Below are 19,940 nucleotides of genomic sequence, written 5' to 3' on the forward strand. Positions count from 1 at the left end.
TCACTTCAAAATGCAAATAATGAATTTAAAAAAAAGGTGAAGGTACTGTTTGGCCTCTTCACCGGTTCCGGTAGCGCCATGCAGACAATTAGGGAAAACGCTAGCTGACTACTACCAATAATCGATTATAATAGTAAAGTAACATTTAAGTCATTTAGAGGTAAGAAGCAAACATATACGAGTAATGATCGCACGAATTGTATCATTTTTTTTTTTTTCATCAATAATTTATATAGGTTGACTAAGGGCAGACAACTCTTGCTGGATGCAATAGTTGTCTGCCCTTGGACAATTTAAATATAAATTAATTTTCGCTTCGTTTTCATTTCCTTTCTTTTTCCTTCTTCAAGATGGCGTCAAGCTTAAAACTGACGATGAACACTCTAGCCATTTTCGCTTTCATCATGGCCATGCCTTTCCTCGCAGCAGGTAATCTAAAATAAAAATAACTACTTTCGTTTTTTTTTTTTTAAGATTTATTTATCTATGTATATATTGTTTGTAGAAAGAGAAAGGGTTCGAGGGATGTGGAAGTTGGCCGTGGGTCCACAAATCGTGGGGCTCCCAATGTTGACGTGGCATTTAAAACAGATAACGATTAATGTCCTGTTTGTCTAGTTTTATTTTTTTTTATCAATGATTTTGTTTTTAGACTTTGGATTATATATTATCAATGATAAAATCATATTTAATAGCATTGTTTTCTAGTTAAATTAATATTTTTACTTTTTAAAATACTCCGACGACAGACGATTCGACATAATGTTAGAAACTCATCCAATAAACGTTACCGTAACAATAACATTTACTGGGTGAGTTTTTAACACTATTTTGTTTTATTTTTAATTTTTAAGTCGTTATCGAGTCTTCAACGATATAAGAGTCAAATCATTACCATTTTTTCTTGTTCTCGCATAACGCTGGACACTACTTGTTTTTTGAAACGAATAAACACTTTAAAGTAAGTAAAAACACTAAAATTCAGCTAAATAGATGTAGATAAAAGAATAACTTGTCTCTGATAACATTTGTATTATATATATATATATATACATATATATATATATATATATATATATATATATATATATATATATATATCACTTTTTCGCATGTCTGTCTATTGTAAAACAAGCCGAATATTTTGTAAATACACAGTTGTAAGTTTTCATTGTCGTATTTTCTTACGTTTTTGCATTTTTTTTTATTTTGTCGATAGTAAAAATCCAGTGTCGCTAAGGTGCTGTGAACAAATACTACACTTTGACATATTTATTTGCACAGAATATAAAAATTTACTTAGAACAAATTAGGGTACTAGTGCAGTGCACTTATTGATCCGTGCTGAAATAATAACGTTATTATTTAAAAAGCCATTCTTAACATGGGAAGGCGAGGGTGTTTTGTACCTATTCTGTACTTTAACCTTACAATTGAATAAAAAAACATATCATAAAACTTTAATTAAACTTGGAAATGCGATTTAAAAAATAGCGCGGATCAGTAAGTGCACTAGCACCTAAATTAGACACAAGGTCATTAAAATTGTGGGAATAAAATGGGGGGGGGCGATCGTTGATCATCCTTGGTAAAAATAATAAAAATATCTATCCTGGTCTTAACCAGAATCATTTCAGTCGCCACAATACCACATTTACTTTAAGGAGACATCTTATTTAAAATATCTCCAAATTGATTTGAAATTCAATTTTTCAGAAATATGATTATACTAGCAGGGAAACTCAACATTGGCCGGGATTGAATAAAGATCAACAAATTTTCCACACTTCCAATACTTTTAAATGTTCTCAAAACCACTGAAATCGCCCATTTTTCAATCAAATCGATTGATTGCCAGTTCTAGCGAGGCCGCCGAGAATAATATATCTCGGCGGCCTTGGCGCTAGTCGGGGACGCACCATGAGGAAGCTTCACATACTTCCCCATAGTGACTTATTGGAATTTACATTGCACTGTAGAGAACCTACTCTTGATTTTATAAAATTATTTTTATATAATGGCTTGAATTAAAGTTTAAAATGCGAAAGTCAAGTATAATTCAGTTGTGCTCTAAAAACATTCATTTCGAATGCACCCCTTTCTTATCAAAGAAGTTATTGATTTCATACGCGAAGTCTTCTACTCGTGCTTGAGATGTTAGGCTGTATAAGGGTGTTAACTTTAGTCAAAATCGGACTCTTCCTTCTTTAATCAGATTTTTTTTTTATTATTAATTTCTGATACAAAACCTATCTCAACAAACATTCCCAGACACAAAGTACACTTGTGTAGAATTAAAAAAAAAAAAAAAAAAAAATGCCCAGCTATTTTGGAGTCCGTAGAGAATGAACTTGCATGAACAAAATGTTTTTCATATATAAACTAGTAGGCTGCCCAGCATTGCCCAGTCGTAAAATATGCTTAAATATGATATTTTGATTAATGCTGCAGATTTCATATTTATTATATTATATTGGACCCACTATATATTTAAAAAGTTTTTTAAAAAAATGACTCGTGCGCCATCACTGAGAATCGAAACCAAAACGTTTAGTTTACGATTTACTTTTTCCTTTGACATTAATGCCTGAGCTATGAAGGCACGTTTGTTGCAAGGCTAAAAATTAAAACATGAACCAATAGCTATTATGTTATGCATGCATATTCGTAATGTTGTCCTTCTACCTTCACCTGGCAAATTTCATTGTTTTTAATTTTCGCACTTTGCACTGACTTTCCCCAGCTAAAACCCAAATATAAAATTTTGCATGCATTCGAATATCCTATATATTAAGTTTCATGTCTGTAGACCAAAAACTGACAGGAGTTTGGTACACAAAACTTTTAAACAAATATATATACGTATACATAAATATATATAGAAAGAGGTTTCTGTTTACTATAACCTTTTTACACAAATATTACGCAAGTATAAATCATGTAGAATATATGCATGAATATAATTACAGTAATAGTTAACTAAAGATGATCCCATAAGAAAAGCGAAAAAACTAATAGGGAATTAATTAAAATGAATGTTTAAAAGATTATGCAAATTAGCTAGATTTTTTGCTAGTGAATGCAATTCCACGACCCATATATAACAAAGTCGAATTTCTTTTTAAATAAATAGAAAACAGTGTTTTTAATATCAATATCAATACGCACACAAAAAAAACAAAACAAATTCATAGGAGTATAGATAAAAAATAGAGGGTTCTCCTGTAGCAGATGTCTCCCTGATTCTACTTTCGTTTTTTCTCGCTGACATGCCCCTATTCCGAATTCGTAGCAGTGGGCCGACCTCAGTAGACTTTTTTTTCCCCAACATTGTTTTTGTTTTAACATATTTCAACTAATATAAATTATTGCATAATATAAACAAGTTAAAGCAAAAATCATTTTTCTTATTTCGAATTATTTAATCGCGTAAAAATTCCATTTTTTTTTTTTTTTTTTTTTACTGCCTTATTAAATTTAAAAAGCTATTTTTTCTCCCATAGTATTTTCAAGTTAAATTCAGTTTTTACAATATTTTTGTTAAAATTGTTAGAATATCTTTTTAAATTTAATAATCAAGTAAAAAAAATGGAATTTTTACGCGATTAAATAATTCTAAGTAAAAATGATTTTTGTTTTAATTTAATTGTTTAATTCTGGCGACAGGACCGACCCTCTCAATTATTGTTCTATCAGTCTCCTCCCCTTCTTCAATAAAATCTTTGAGATGCTAATCAATCAATCACTAGTCCACCACCTCGCAAAAGTTTATCTTACTGACAAACAGTACGGATTTAGGCAATGTCGTTCTACTGCAGATATTTTAACAGCCATATCTGAACGCATATACCATGTTTTGGTTTTTGATTCATTTAAACAACCTCTCCATAGAAAGGGGAGGGGATTACGCCCATCTAATAAGTCCAATATCTACATTCTTTGCTGATTAAAACAATATTACATCGAGAAAGGAAATTTAATTTGTTAGGTTAAATTGTCTTAAAGGTACCATGCCAATATTGGGTGCTAAAACCCTTAAATTAATAAGAATATTAAAAATGAGCTCATTATGCTTAAAGGATTAGCTCAGACTAACATCCATCATGCTTGAAAGCTAATCACCAACTAACGTTTGTCAGTTGAACTCGTTCACATGTGCGGGTTAAAATTGAAATCAACCAATGAGAAATGCTGTGATTAAAACAAGGCATCAAATCAACCAATCAGAAATGCTGTAATTAAAACAAGGTATTAAGGCACCAATTCAAATCAACCAATGAAGCTCGCATTTCAAGTCATGCAATATCTCATACCTGAGGAAATTTTTAGGCTATATCAACAACGCATAAAAATAACAACCAAAAAGTACAAATTACGTGCCGTCTAGTCTCCTTACTGGTGGAGTGGTAATTATTACGTTTTCTCCAGGTTAGAGTTGAATCCAAACGTCAAGCACTTGTTAAGCTTTTCTAAACTGGTTATAGTCAGCTAACATACTTCCAGCATAGTGCTACTGGAAGCGGTGACAAGGCAAATAAATTCCTTCATTTTTATTGTTCTTCAGTATTTCTCTTGTGTAGCAATTTATTAAAATAAAATATAAGAAATGAACATTATTGAAAAATATACTATAAAAATCAACAAAATTTTATACAGATAAAAATCAACAAAATTTTATACAGATAAAAATCAACAAAATTATATGCATATAAAAATCAACAAAATTATATGCATATAAAAATCAACAAAATTATATGCAGATAAAAATCAACAAAATTTTATACAGATAAAAATCAACAAAATTATATGCATATAAAAATCAACAAAATTATATGCATATAAAAATCAAGAAAATGATATGCATATAAAAATCAAGAAAATGATATGCATATAAAAATCAAGAAAATGATATGCATATAAAAATCAAGAAAATTATATGCATATAAAAATCAAGAAAATTATATGCATATAAAAATCAAGAAAATTATATGCATATAAAAATCAAGAAAATTATATGCATATAAAAATCAAGAAAATTATATGCATATAAAAATCAAGAAAATTATATGCATATAAAAATCAAGAAAATTATATGCATATAAAAATCAAGAAAATGATATGCATATAAAAATCAAGAAAATGATATGCATATAAAAATCAAGAAAATGATATGCATATAAAAATCAAGAAAATGATATGCATATAAAAATCAAGAAAATGATATGCATATAAAAATCAAGAAAATGATATGCATATAAAAATCAAGAAAATGATATGCATATAAAAATCAAGAAAATGATATGCATATAAAAATCAAGAAAATGATATGCATATAAAAATCAAGAAAATGATATGCATATAAAAATCAAGAAAATGATATGCATATAAAAATCAAGAAAATGATATGCATATAAAAATCAAGAAAATGATATGCATATAAAAATCAAGAAAATGATATGCAGATAAAAATCAAGAAAATGATATGCAGATAAAAATCAAGAAAATGATATGCAGATAAAAATCAAGAAAATGATATGCAGATAAAAATCAAGAAAATGATATGCAGATAAAAATCAAGAAAATGATATGCAGATAAAAATCAAGAAAATGATATGCAGATAAAAATCAAGAAAATGATATGCAGATAAAAATCAAGAAAATTATATGCAGATAAAAATAAATTTCTATATGCACTTTTAATTACAAAATTGAATAGTTTTTATTTTATTTGAAATTTTATATGAAATATGTTTATGAAATTATGAAAATAAAATTTATTGAAATCAAAATAACAAAATTTCAAACATCATAAAAAAAGTGTATCCAATAAATAATATTCCCAAAATAGTTTTAAAAGATTTTAAAAAGTGTTTCAATAATTCTTAAAAAAAAAAGAAAAAAAAAAGACTGATTTCAATAATTCTTGAATTCTTGACCAAAAAAAACTTTTCAATAAAAAAAATAAAAGAACGCTCAGAAAAACAAATTTAAAAAAAAAAAAAGTACATGCACAAGGAAGATATAGATTTCAGAGAAAAAAAAAAAGCAAAGGAAGGTAGCAGACACACCGGAGGTTAGGAAGTACATTAGCCGACTATAACCAAACAATCTGACCAACTGTTTTACAGCATCAACTGTGAATGTATTTTTAAACATATGTCTTGTTTCTTTCAGGTGATACCTGCCTGGGGCCCACTGTGACTCCCCTTGTCTATACGACTCCAGAAATGACTTCATCTTCAGAAACCATTTTTATTGTTCAGTTCAGCCTAACCTGCAAGAATGACCTCACTGTGAGTAAAGCAAGACGATTTATATATTTTTTCCTTTTTAACTTGTGGGAGTATGAGTTCCCCATTAATTGATGGAAATTTTCTTTTTTTGTTTGTTTTTAAATGTATTTTCATTGTTATTTTTTTAATTTATTTTATTTTTATTTATTTTTATTTTTTTAAGAGTTTTTATGCTAGTCCAGAGTTTCCCTCCCAAAACCCCTCCAAAAAAAACAAAGAAAAAAGGTGCTTATTCAAATTGGCACTTACAGTGGCAATTAAAAGCGAAGAAAATGCAGAAAAGTCTGATGTACATACCAGTCATGGAATAGAGATGAAAGATTCCAAACATCACATAATTTGATCAAGTAGTTTTTTTTATTCAAGAAAATCAAATTTTACTAGGTCCTGGATATAACCTTATATTATATCCGATGGTGAGGCCCCAGCTTGTGGGCTTTGGGGAGTGTGGAGCCACCCCTTAATTGCCATTGCTCTCAGGTCCACTCTGATCCGGACTGGTAGTACCTTAGGGTCCCAACTATGGGTTAAATAGAAACCGACTTAAAAAAGACAAATTTACATTATTTTGGTATACAATATTTTCTTTCTGTTATAGATATGTACACCATGGAGATATTTTTTTATTTTTGGTATTTTTGATTTTTCATGGGATGTTGGGGAGGGGGGGGGTAGACTTGCACTAAAGTTTTACATTTTATCTTATTTTATTTTTTTGATTCACAGAACATCAATTTGTATGCTGATGTGAATGGTAAACCAGTTCCTGCCACAAAGACAACCAAACCAAACCAATATCAAGTAAGATCGTCATAATTTAAAAAAAAAAAAATATTGCACTTTTCATAACGCTTGTGCTGTATAATAAAATAAATACCTTTTATGTAAAAACACGATTATATACTTACATTGTAGTGAAAATTTCTAAAATTATGAAAATTGATTTAAAAAAAATATTTACAAGTAAAAATAAAATTTATCAAATTATAGTTTTATTGTATTTGTTAGTGTTGAAGAGTTTTTGAAAGCCAGGGGAAGTAACTGCAGTTTATGATTTTGACAAAATAATTGTAATTTGCCAATTTATACATACAACTGGGGACTGCTTGTGAATTTCATACTTCCATGAAACTTCCTCCTTTGGAGGGAGCTGGTTCAACCTGCCTAGGGTTGTGTCACTTGGTTTACGGTTGTAATCTATCATTTCCAGATAGAAAATTGCAGGTCGCTTACATTTATTTTTTGCAAAGTCACTAAATCATAGCGGAAGTTTATTGTAAAAAAAAATTCTATTATAAGACATTTACATTTTTTCTTGTTAAATATTATATGAGGAATTTTTTCAAATTAAATTCTATTGCAAAATACACTTTAAATATGTAAACATATAAAGTTATCCAATATAGCCTAAATTGGCAGCTATTTTGAATAACTTTACATAATGTTTACATATTTAAAGTGTGTATTTCTCAATAGATTTTAACTCAAAAAGATTCCTCATATAATATTTAACAAAAGAAAAAATTTTTTTAATGCCTACGCAGAATTTTTTTTTTCACAATAAACTCATGCTGTGATTTAGTGATTTTTAACTAAATCTAGCACATCTATCGTTTTTCACAATTTTTGGAATTGTTGCAATTTCAACACGACACGTAAGTACATAATAGTGTTTTTATCTAAACTACATTTTTGAGATCTCCTTATACTGCACAAGCACCCTTTTCATTTATCGGTTACTACTGTTATTCATTGTAAATGATTTTTTGCTGCGGATGTCACACATGCAATGAAGAAACATTTTTGTCAAGATTGAAAGACAATCCTACTCGTGGCTTAGATTAAAATCATCAAAACAGAAAAATACACCATGAAATCCCCATCACCTCCATCAATAGTAACAGGAAGGTGATGGTGGCTAAGTGTTTAACAACATGGACTGACAACCTAGATGTGCCAAGTTCAAATCCAGTTGATTCCACAGAAACATTTTCACTTGTGTATGTTGGCAACCTTCACATTGTCGTTCTCATAAATACCCAATGTCTTTCTAGAAAAGATTCTGGGGATAGTGCATTTTATGAACCGGGTGGCCGGTACTGGTGCCTTTTTATGAACCGGGAGCCGGTACTGGTGCCTTTTTATGAACCGGGGGAGGGGGCAGTACTGGTGCCTTTTTATGAACCGGGAGCCGGTACTGGTGCATTTTACAAACCCAATTTCTCGTAAATGTCTGATCAGGCTTGACTGGCACCTGACATTAACTGCCAGAATATGCAGAGTGCTGATCAAAGCTTAAAAATGTTTGGAAACCTGATCAAATTACAAAATATTCAGTAACGGAAAATAACATCAGATACTAATTACAATTAAAAAAAAAAAAACTGGAAAACTAATAAATTAAATATACCAACAACCTACTGTAAGCTTTGTGAATAAATATTTAAAAAAAAATTTTTGTGTAAGAAACATTTTTTTTTTTTTTTTTTTTTTTTTTTTTTGCGTGATTAAAAACTAAAGTACTATTGTTAGATGCTATAATTTTGTTTAGGGTTTAGGACTTACTCTGGCAGCTGTAATATTTTATCTAGGCTAATTAAATTCATTGTCGTAAACTCCATGTTTATGACCGATTAAAAATCAAAACTTAATTTTTTTTTTTTTTTTTCCAATTTATCAGAAGTTATCTGCTTTGCTCCATATTGACTAACCGCATCTGTTATCGCTTTCTGATTGGCAGATCAGCAACTTGATCAGTTTCCGGTCTAGCTATACCTGACATTTACGAGGAATCTGGTTCATAATATGCACCAATACCAAGATTCTAATTAGAATGGGCCAAACAATAATCATCGGATTGATTGTGAATGAATGATTAAACTTTGATTACATATAAAAACGACAGCATCTGCTCTTGACTGGTTAATGAACTAAAGACCATAATGTGTCAGACATTACATTAGATTGAAAGGCATGTATTGAAAAGTTTATCAAATTTTGTAGAGCAACTCATTGAATTAATGGTGTATATTTAGAATTACTTATTTAAAAAAAAAAATACAAAAAAATCTTTATGGTGTACGCATTTGTCACTGAACAAAAATGTCATGTTCCAAAAATTACAAATTGATCAAGTAGGTTTGTTTGTTTTTTTTAAGAAAAAATCAAACTATTATGAGGAAGTGAGGAGGAGGCAAGACGCGGCCATATTGTTTTAAATTTTGCCAAAATTTAAGGGCAACATTTCAATTTGACTAGAGATTTTGTTTGTATTCAAAATAAAACTTTTTCATTGTTAAAAATCATAAAATTTGATTTTCTTAATAAAAAAAAATACTTTATCGATTGATGTGATATTTGGAATATGACTTCTTTGTTCCGTGATGAGTACATACATTATAAAAGATTTTTTTCTGTATTTTTGTTAATGAAATGAAATTCTGAATAAGTACTGAATTAATATTTCCTGTAAGATTTCTCTCCCCTTGACTTTCTGTGTATCACCAAAACAAAAATCTGGTTATAGTCAGCTAATGTACATTCTAACTTCTGGCGTAGCTGCTACCAGAAGTGATGAGAAGACAAATCAGTTCCTTCACTTTTTTCTTTCCACATCTATATCTATCATGTGTATATATCTTTTTTTACGGTTTTCTAATCCTTCTTTTTTATACAATAATGATTGAAAAGTTTTTTTGGCTTTATTTCAATTAAGAATTATTGAGAACACTTGAAAATCTTAAATTATTTTGGGAATATTATTTATTGGATACATTTTTAGTCGCGTGCAAGCGACTCTATAAGTCACTCGGTCGGTCGGTTGGTGACACTTTTGTGCTTAGCCTTTTTGGTTAAGATCAAAGGTCTTTTATTGAGATTGTCGGACTGACTTCCTCATCTTGGTCGTTATAGTCACAACGTTTCGGCCGTTTTGCCCTCCGGCCTTCAGCAGGTGTTTTGTATCGAACTGGGGAACCGTTTGTTAGGAGTCTCGAACCCAACCCTTTATTATTATTACACCTGATTAAGGCCGGAGGGCAAAGTGGCCGAAACGTTGTGACTATAACAACCAAGATGAGGAAGTCAGTCTGACAATCTCAATAAATGAAAACCCTTCATCTCAAAAATACAGACAATTACGATCAAAGGTCTGTTGTTAATGGATGCTGTTCTTAGTTTTTTAAGCTTTTCTTGGCCTTTTGGCCAAGATGAAAGTGTAGTATCTATTCTTACTACATGCTGTACTTATGTTTGTAACTTTGTGATATAAATGGGGGGGGATCACTTTCCTGTATTAATTTAATGTAAAATGATCACCCACTTTACAACCAGTCAGTCTCAAAGCCATTCAAGTCATTCTCCAGATCATTCAAGTTGTTTTTGAAGGATTCCAGTTATTTTTTAAGCATTCAAGTCATTCTTAATGTCATTCAATTCATCCTTAAGTTCATTAAAGTTAATCTAAGTCATTTACTTTTTATTTATTCAAGTCATTTCAGCCCATTTTTCGGTCATTTTAGTTTATCTTTAAGAATTTCATGTCAATCCTACATTCACGCATTCATTCATTACACGAGAGCACGCGACTAATGGCTATCGGCCTTGTTTGGTTTCAAGTATTAAAGTTGTCATATATGAAACATTAAAGTTGTCATGTATGAAACATTAAAGTTGTCATGTATGAAACATTAAAGTTGTCATGTATGAAACATTAAAGTTGTCATGTATGAAACATTAAAGTTGTCATGTATGAAACATTAAAGGGTACATTTGCTAGAAGTGCATAAGAGCGCATTTGAAAATATCAGGAGCAGCCGAAGAATAGATGGCTAGCGAAGATATTAGCAGTAGGCGTTCGAGCACTAAACAAATTAGCAAGTGTGCAATGGCTTGCATCAGAAAAAAAAAGTAAAAAGGACAACACGTAGTTAAAGAGAAGCAAAGTGCACATCGGGATGTGTGAAGTTGGATGGCATGTGGTCAAGGAGAGAAGCAAAGTGCGCGCTGGGCGAGATGGATGTGTGCCTCTATGGAGGCAGCAACAGACTTTTAAGCTGGTGTTGAGACGGCAGGGTTTTGTTCATCTCATGGCAGATGAAATGAACATTAAAAAATACAAGGAGCAGGCATTGTTTGGCAATTCACGGTAATAAATGTCTTTTGCTAAAACAACAAAAAAATACGCAGTTGGATTTATTTTTGTTTGTTCCTTTGCGATGGTACCAGGCAGTGTGGGGGGTCTGAGAGAGGTTTGAAGTGTAACAAACACAGTTCGAGCATAATAGCCACATTGCATTTGATGATTTAAATTATATAATTATATATATATGTCCTTTAATCATTATGTTCCATTAGCAATGTTTCTGACAAAGGGGAAACAGTTGCTCTTTTCTGGATCAGAATATATCTTATTATTGACTGGTTTTGGCCTTAAATGAGTATTTTTATTGAAAAATGGGTGATTTCACAGATTTTGATAATAAAAATCTGGGAGTGTGAAACATTCATTGATCATCATTCAATCCCGAGCAAGATCGGGTCTCCCTGCTAATCTTATTATATAAAGGGAAATTGCTTGTGTTTTTTACTTCAGTAAGTTCTCGTTAATCAATGTACCCCTTTCTGTGGCTAAACTTAATCTCTATATGTGATACATAAATATACGTTCAATCAAGATTTGTCTCTATTTCAAGACCTTGCATTGGTGAAGAGCATTAACTTTACTCTCTTTAATCGACCGACCAATTATATATTAATTTGTAAAAGAAATGCCGACTCATTCTATGGTTTCCTGATTTTTTGTTCCTGTTACAGGTTACTTTCAGTGACGTTCACACACAGTTACCTGCCGGCAGTTATGTGGCTAAATTCTATGATGAAGAAGGCTACTCAGCCCTCAGAAAGGTGAGCGAATCTCGTTTCAGAATTTTTCATGTGACAAATAACTATTCATACTATTATTATAATGTTAAATCAAATTTGACCGTCGGGTTCGCACAGGTTTGGAAAGTCCTTGAAATTTGGACTTTTACCTTATTTCTGTTTCTTTGAAAAATCCTCCAAAATATGGAAAATGTCTTGAAAAGGCCTTTAAAATTGTACATGTATACATTTAAACAGATAGGTAGATTCATTTTATAAATTATAGATTACCTTGAAAAATTCGTGAAAATGTGGAAAATGTCTTGAAAAGGCCTTGAAAATTGTATTTGTGTCCAGTGAAAATTTGTGTCAGAATATCAAAAATAAAATCGAAATAAATACTAATAAATTATTTTTTTTAAGTATTAATAAAATACCATTAAAATATTTTTTTAAATATTGAAAATTAAACCGAAATACACTGTTCTGAAATTGCATCGTATTATGGATACAAGAGTTATGTCCCTTTATCACAAAACTACCTGATGTTTTCTATATTATAACATTAGGTAATTTTGTGATAAAGGGATGTAACTCTGTATTCACTATATTCTCTTATGCCATTCAAAAACTGATGCTCGATTCATGTAAGATGGTCCAAAAGCAGTCTGAAGCATTCCATATGTTTCTGTGGTATTTTTTCCAAGTTTGAAACAGAATTTTATTGCATATCGTTCTAAAATGTCCTCACATCCAGATTGCATTTTTGAAATTCACCAGTTGTGACAATCCGGCTTTAGTAGGATGTATTCCAATTCCTGTCGTAGCTGTTCATTTAAACCTGAAATCACAAAAATTAGTCATCTCATAAGATGTATAGCAATAACTTACTGAATTTTAAAGAGTCTACGACAATTTTAAATGCCTGTAAACTTATTGAAGGTACCTCCATTTTTTTTTTTTTTGCATGGAGTTTAGTTACTGTCTTCCCACATACTTCACCTGGTATTCCCAAATGGTTACCCATTTGGTACTGGCCAGGTTCAGTGTCACTTAACTTTGATCTTATGAGAATTGGTCTGCCAACGTGATTAGATCTGCTATTACCAGATTAGGCTGTCTGAAGATACTGACTTCCTGACCTAAAGGTCCTGGATATGACCTAAAACTATATCCGATGGTGAGGCCCCACCTTGCGGGTCTTGGGGAGTGTGGAGCCACCCTTTAATTGCCATTGCTCCCAGGTCCACTCTGACCCGGAGTGGTTGTACCTGTTATGGTCCCAACTATGGGTTAAATAGAATCTGACTTCAAAAAAAAAATATACTCCATTAAAAATCGTTCCTCAAAATAACTAGATTCGGCATTAAATAACCTGAAAAAGGTTGATATGCCGTAAAACAAAAACAACCAACCAACCAACCATCCTGACCTAAAATAAACAAAGCAGTGATATTTTCTTTTTCCTTTCCCTTTCCAAAACTCAATTATGTTCTTGAAAGTCAAAAACAAAGACAACAATTCTCCTCTACAAAACAACTAAACCAAACATCAGGAATAAATATTTGAAGATATAAAGAACTTTAAATATGAAACATTTTTTCAAAATGACTGAATTCTGCATTAAATAACCCAAAAAGGGTTGATATGCCATAAAACTGGTCATACCAAACCTAACATTGAACAAATATTTGAAGATATAAATAACTCTAGCGTAATACTTTTTCCGAAATTGCTGATTTGGCTTTAAATCTACCAAAAAAGGTTAGATATGCCATAAAAGTAAATGACCAACAGTATAGTGATTATGCCATTTTATGCTTTGATATTTTAATCGAAAAATCAACAGTCCGTATATTGGAAGACTTTAAAACAAGAAATCTGAGTTTGAATTTTTTAAATCTTCAGTTGGACCCTCCCGCCTTCAAACTCTGCAACCTTGGTAAAGACTTGAGCAGTGCCAGGTAGAGACAGCCAGTTTATTGGTAATATTTTTATTCGAGAAAGAGATCATGCGTGATTGATTTTATATTTATGTTTAAGAAGTTTGTAGTTTTATAGTTTATTGACTTTTTAAATAGTTTTGTGACTTTTATTGCGTGTAAGTGATTTTAAGTGAATTATCCCTTGGATTATCTCCCTTTTTCTTTCCTTTCAGGCTCAAAGAAACCATGAAAGCGCCAACACTGTTAAACCATTGTTTACCATTGATATTGATCATAGGGTAAGTTTTTATTATAAAATGGTTTCCTTCTAATATTTTTTTAGTTTTTGTCCAGAATTCTACGACAATAAAAATCAAAATCTGATGTATGCACCCTGAAAAAATGAACATATATTCCAAAATTATGTAAATTGATCAAATAGTTTTATTTTTCACTAAGAAAATCAAATTTTATGAGTAAACAAAAAGGAATTAGATAGTGTCTCCATTCTGAAAAAACAAAGGGAATAACTCAACAATAATTCAAACTTGCAATATCAGCCTTGTAATGCCTACAATTTCCCATTAATTGCTTAAAATTGTTTTAAAAATTTTTTCTTTATTAAAAAAAAAAAAAACCTAATTGATCAATTTACCTGATTTTTCAGATATGATCTTTCATTCAGTAATGGGTGTGTACATCATAAAGATATTTTTGTTTTGAAATATACAGTAGAACCCCAGGATACGGCATTAAAAATTTGGGTACTTATGTATTTTTGGTACCGTGCTGAAATAATGTTATTTTGAAAGCAATTCTTAACATGGAGAGGGTGTTTTATAACTATTCTGTGCTTCCACCGTACAATTTAATAAAAAAAAAAAAAATGTTGTGAAACTCGAATTTAATTTGTAAAAACTATTTAAAAATAGCGTGGTACTAAAAATATATAAGTATTAAAATTAGTAACAAAATACAGTACAGTATATAATACACATAACACTATAAATAAAACCGTAAGGTGGGGCAGATACTCTAATCAGGGTCCGGCAAAACATTGTATTCCACATCTTAACCTGAAAAAAAAATGTATCCTAGGGCCACCGTATCATGGGTCTTACTGTAATGGGAATTATGGATAACCACCATACTATTTTCTATTTTTTAATTGCTTCAGACAAGGCATGAAGCCACTTAATGTAAAGAGCTAACAAGAACAAAAGGTTATTATTGCAAAGATAAAAGATGCCTATTGAACTTCATCTTGAAAAGACTAAGGCTATTGGTAGGAGGAAAACAATCAGCAGAAAGAGAGTTCAATAAGTCTGCAGTTCTTAGAAAGAAACTACTGGAAAAGAAAGCTGTATTTACAATGAGGTATCGAAACCATGAATTGATGCAGTTCACTAGACCAAGTTAAAGGAGCTGGAACAAAGGAAGTTGGGAATAGATCAGACAATTCTGGAGATCACTTCATAATAGTATTTGTAGAAAAGACTGAGACTAGCAACATCACATCTGTGAGAGAGAAGTTGCAGATAAGAAAGGGAAGACAATCAAATTACAAATGTGTTTCTGCACCTCGTCAAGAAGAAAAGTGATTCACCATTTTGATATTCTTGCGTTTTTTTTTCGTTTTTTACGTTTCTGAATTTCTGAGAAAGGATTGATGATTTGTATTCTTTGAATTCTACAGACTATTGTTCTCATCGTGGATGTTATTCTCACAATGTTTGGCCAATATAACCCCCGACTTTCTTCGGGTGTATCTTGTTCTTTCTATCGAATTAAGGAATCCTCACAGAACCCTTTATTTAATCCAAGGGGTTAGCTATATACATGACCAGGTAGAATTTTTAAATTATTTTTAATTAGATTCTTAGTATTTCCTGCACCAGGGATTTTTTTTTTTTTTTTTACAAGGTAGTCACTACTTATCAAGGCCCGGAAGCCACTCGGGGATAAGGGTTATGGCGTGTACAGTAATCAATGGAATAGTATCGTAGTAATCGTTAGTATTGGAGATTTGATAAAGTGTCTTAAGGGGGGCGGTTCATCAGGAATTTGTTTATGTTGGACTTGAGGACATCCAGGTTGTAATCAGATTGAACCTTTAACTTCCAGAAGACTGTCATTTCGAATTGATTATCACTTTGCACTTAGATTTGTTAAGCGACAGGTTTCTGCGGACGATTTTAAGAAGATACACCTGAAGAAGACTGGAGGTTACATCACTCGAAACGTTGCGAGAATAACGTTCAAGATGAGAACATACAAATGATTGGTTTTAGTTATTATTGCATGATGTCATGTGCCGCAGGTCGTTGCACAAGGACCCATGATTTAACAAATAAAGTACTACATGCATCTGAAAAAGGTCATAGGTTACATCAGACGAAACGTTGCGTGAATAACATTTAAGATGAGAATATTTTGGCCAACGTAACCTCCGACCTTCTTCAGGTGTATTTTTAGAATGGATATTATCGATCAATGGTAAAAAAGAACGTTTATTTATTTATTTATTTATTTTTCAATAAACCATAATCGTTAGAATTCAAACTGTGATGTTTTTATGAAACGGTTTCCATTTTTTTTTTTTTTATAAATTTGGAACAAACATTGTTTTATAAAAACATCACACAATTTGAATTCTAATGACTATGGTACGTTGGGGGAGGAGGGGGGGAACAGCATTCACCAATAACTGCCATTATGAAGATACACTTGAAGAAAGTTAACGGTTACTCTGGCCAAAATGGTGTAAAAATAACATTCGAAGATGAATCCAAATAATACAAATTATCAACCCCCATCTCAAAAATTCTGAACTGTTGCATATATTAGTCATCTCTTTTCAAAACTGCTCTCTATCTTGCTAGTAAATGTTGGGTTTACCATCCAGTTGTAAAGAAACAAATAGCACAAGGATATGTAACGTGTTAACGACAGGGTTATAGCCAATATGTTGAACGTTTTTGCCTTCAATTTCGTACCGATCTGTTTGTATTCAAAGATTTTATTGATTTTTAATTTTTACAAAATTATTTTTGGTTCGTGTCCAAAAACAACTTTTTTGTTCGCGTGTGAGGCCTATGCATTGTTGAAATTTTTGTTGCAACTTTACTATGGTGTGTCATCCGACCCAATCATGTATTTTAGAAGAAAGGCATTTCAGAGAAAAACATTACGTACTTATGTGTTATGTTGAAATTAGTGTAAATTCCAAAATTTATCAAACATCTTCTAGTAGAAGATATGCTTCAGCTAATTTTCAAAGGAGGGGGAAAAAAACAAAAAAAAATCTGTAGTATTATCAAGACTAAGCAAGATGGCCGGCTTGAAAGCAGTTATCTCCCCCTGACTTCAAGCATGCAATGGTTCTCAACCGGGGTCCATGTGGACCCCCATGGTACATGTAACGTTAATATCGGTTCAGTCTTTCTTCAAAATAAACTGTTGGTTTTCTTTGCATTACTGAAAAATAAAATAAGCTATAAGGGTTCACCAAAATACATTAAAAAGAAAAAGTCATGATTTAAAACAAGGTTGAGAACATTGAAGGGTTAATTTACAGTGAAATTGCAACTTGGAAAAAATTTTTTATTTATAATTATCTTTCTACTGGATCATTTTTTTTGTATTTTTCGTAATTTATACTAATTTCAGTATAACACATAAATACGTCATCTTTTTCTCTGAAATGCATTTTTTTCCGAAGATACACTATAAATTTGCATCAAATATTTTTTTTTTTTTTTTTTTTTTTTAATTCAATTTTATTTTTATTTACTTTTATTTATTCATTTAATTAAAATGTGAATTTGTTTTTCAGGGTATCTGGAAGGGTCCATACATTCAGAGTGAATTTGTTGCAGCTGTTGTTGCCATCGTGGTCTGGGCTCTCGCATACAAAGCAAAAACTCAACTTCATATCAACAATTAGAATTAATAATAAAATAATTTTTTCTATTAAAAATAGAATTCATGTGTCTTTATTTCATGTCAACAAAAGATGCCGACAAAATCTTATTTTCTTCATCACTTGCGAAGATTTTTTTTTATGAATGTTGCCGAGAAAATGATATCACGCGCAGATTCCACGTCTAACAAGTTTATTAGTTTTAATTGGTTCTTGTCAAGAATTTTCCCTATATTAAAAATAAAGAAAAATTTGTATGATGTATGAACCTGTGACAAAACGAAAATATCATATTCCAAAAATAACTTGAATTGAAGTATTTTTTTTTTTTTTATAGAAAATCATTTTTTAGATCAGACAATGCTGAAGAACACGTAATAGTATTTGTAGAGAAGACTGAGACTAGCAACATCACATCTATGAGGAGAGGTTGCAGATAAGGAGGGGGGGGCAATCTAAGTAAATTTTTATATATAGACAATCATTTTATTTTTTTTAACTATTTTAAACAATTAATGGTAAATCATAGCCATTACAAGGCTAAAAACAAACAATCACTGAAGTTTGAATTTATCTCCCTTTGTTTATTCAAGATGGCAGAGTGAGACACTGTTCTTTCTTCCTCATAATATTTTTTGTTTTTAATATGAGGACATTTTTGGACAAGAACTTTTTGATTCAATGACGGAAGAAAAACAAATAGATAGGTTTCCAGACAATTTCGTATGGGCACTTATTGATAGTACACACACGAAACTCTAGTTCTCTTTGAAGTAATCTCCTCCGGCTGCAATACACTTGTAGTGTTCCAACAACTTCTGGAAGACCCCATGGAAGTCCTCTTGTGTGAGCGTGTCAATGACTCATTGCTGCCTCTTTTATCTCCTTAATTGTCTCATAACAGCAGCCTCTAAGATTTTTCTTGAGCTTAGGGAATAACCAAAAGTCACAGGGAGCAAGGTCTGGACAATAGGGAGGGTGATGCACTATCTTGATGCCCATCTTTGTCAAATAATCTGTGACAAGGATCGAGCACTCTTTGGACAAACTTCACGCAAATCTTCCACATCTTCAGTTCCTCGCGAATAATTGTGTGATAGTTCTTACACTAACATCAAACTGTGCGCTTATTGTCTCTATAGACACATGACAGTTCTTATCCATGAAATTCTTTATTTGGCCAATCAAATCTGGTATTGTTACTTCCTTACTCCTCCCACATCTCTCATCATCCCTCACAGACTTCCTGCCTTCCTTGAATCACTTATGCCACTCAAAAAGTGATGTTCGTTTCATGCAAGATGGTCCAAAAGCAGTTTAAAGCATTTCATACGTTTCTATGGCATTTTTTTTTTTTCCAAGTTTAAAACGGAATTTTATTGCATATCATTCTTCTGAAGTGTCTTCACGTCCAGAATGTATTTTTTAAATTCACCAGCTGTGACAATTAGGCTTTAGTAGGATGTATTCCAAATCCTGCTGTAGCTGTTCATTTTTCAAGAGTCTACAACAATTTTAAATGCCTGTACAAAATGTCTGGAAACTTATTGAAGGCATGTTGAAATATTCAATGAAACAAATCGGCAAATAAAATGTCTATCGTGACGAGGCTGTCTCATGAGGTGGTCACAAATTATTTATAACCCGAGATTGTTATCAGAAGTTGGTTGGTGGTTTGGGTCTGATAAATATTTTATTTCCAAAAATTTGACAAAGATGGGCATCAAGATAGTGCCTCACCCTCCCTGTTGTCCAAACCTTGCTCCCTGTGACTTGACACTTTTTGTTTTATGATGAAACAATAAAAAGAAATGATAAACTTTTACATTTAAGTTTTTTGGACCCCCAACAAAAGGAGGGTAGACCTGTAAATTCACTCTTGTCTGTTCGTCTGTCCGCACTTTTCTCAATAACTACACCTTGGATTTTTTTGAAATT

At 31.5% G+C, this 19,940-nt stretch overlaps 1 protein-coding gene across 1 annotated transcript; it reads left to right on the forward strand.

Moving 5' to 3' along the window:
• The first annotated feature begins 272 nt into the window (after positions 1-272).
• LOC145243610 (translocon-associated protein subunit delta-like) lies at positions 273-18,064 on the forward strand. The gene is made up of 6 exons (XM_080106596.1): positions 273-429; positions 6,175-6,293; positions 7,020-7,094; positions 12,108-12,197; positions 14,314-14,379; positions 17,916-18,064. The coding sequence occupies exons 1-6, from the start codon at positions 351-353 to the stop codon at positions 18,024-18,026; spliced, it is 540 nt and encodes a 179-aa protein (XP_079962722.1). The 5' UTR covers positions 273-350; the 3' UTR covers positions 18,027-18,064.
• The last annotated feature ends 1,876 nt before the right edge of the window (positions 18,065-19,940 follow it).

The sequence above is a fragment of the Euprymna scolopes genome, chromosome 22 (assembly GCF_053919585.1).
Source record: "Euprymna scolopes isolate OS-2025 chromosome 22, ASM5391958v1, whole genome shotgun sequence".
Taxonomy (NCBI): Eukaryota; Metazoa; Mollusca; class Cephalopoda; order Sepiida; family Sepiolidae; genus Euprymna; species Euprymna scolopes.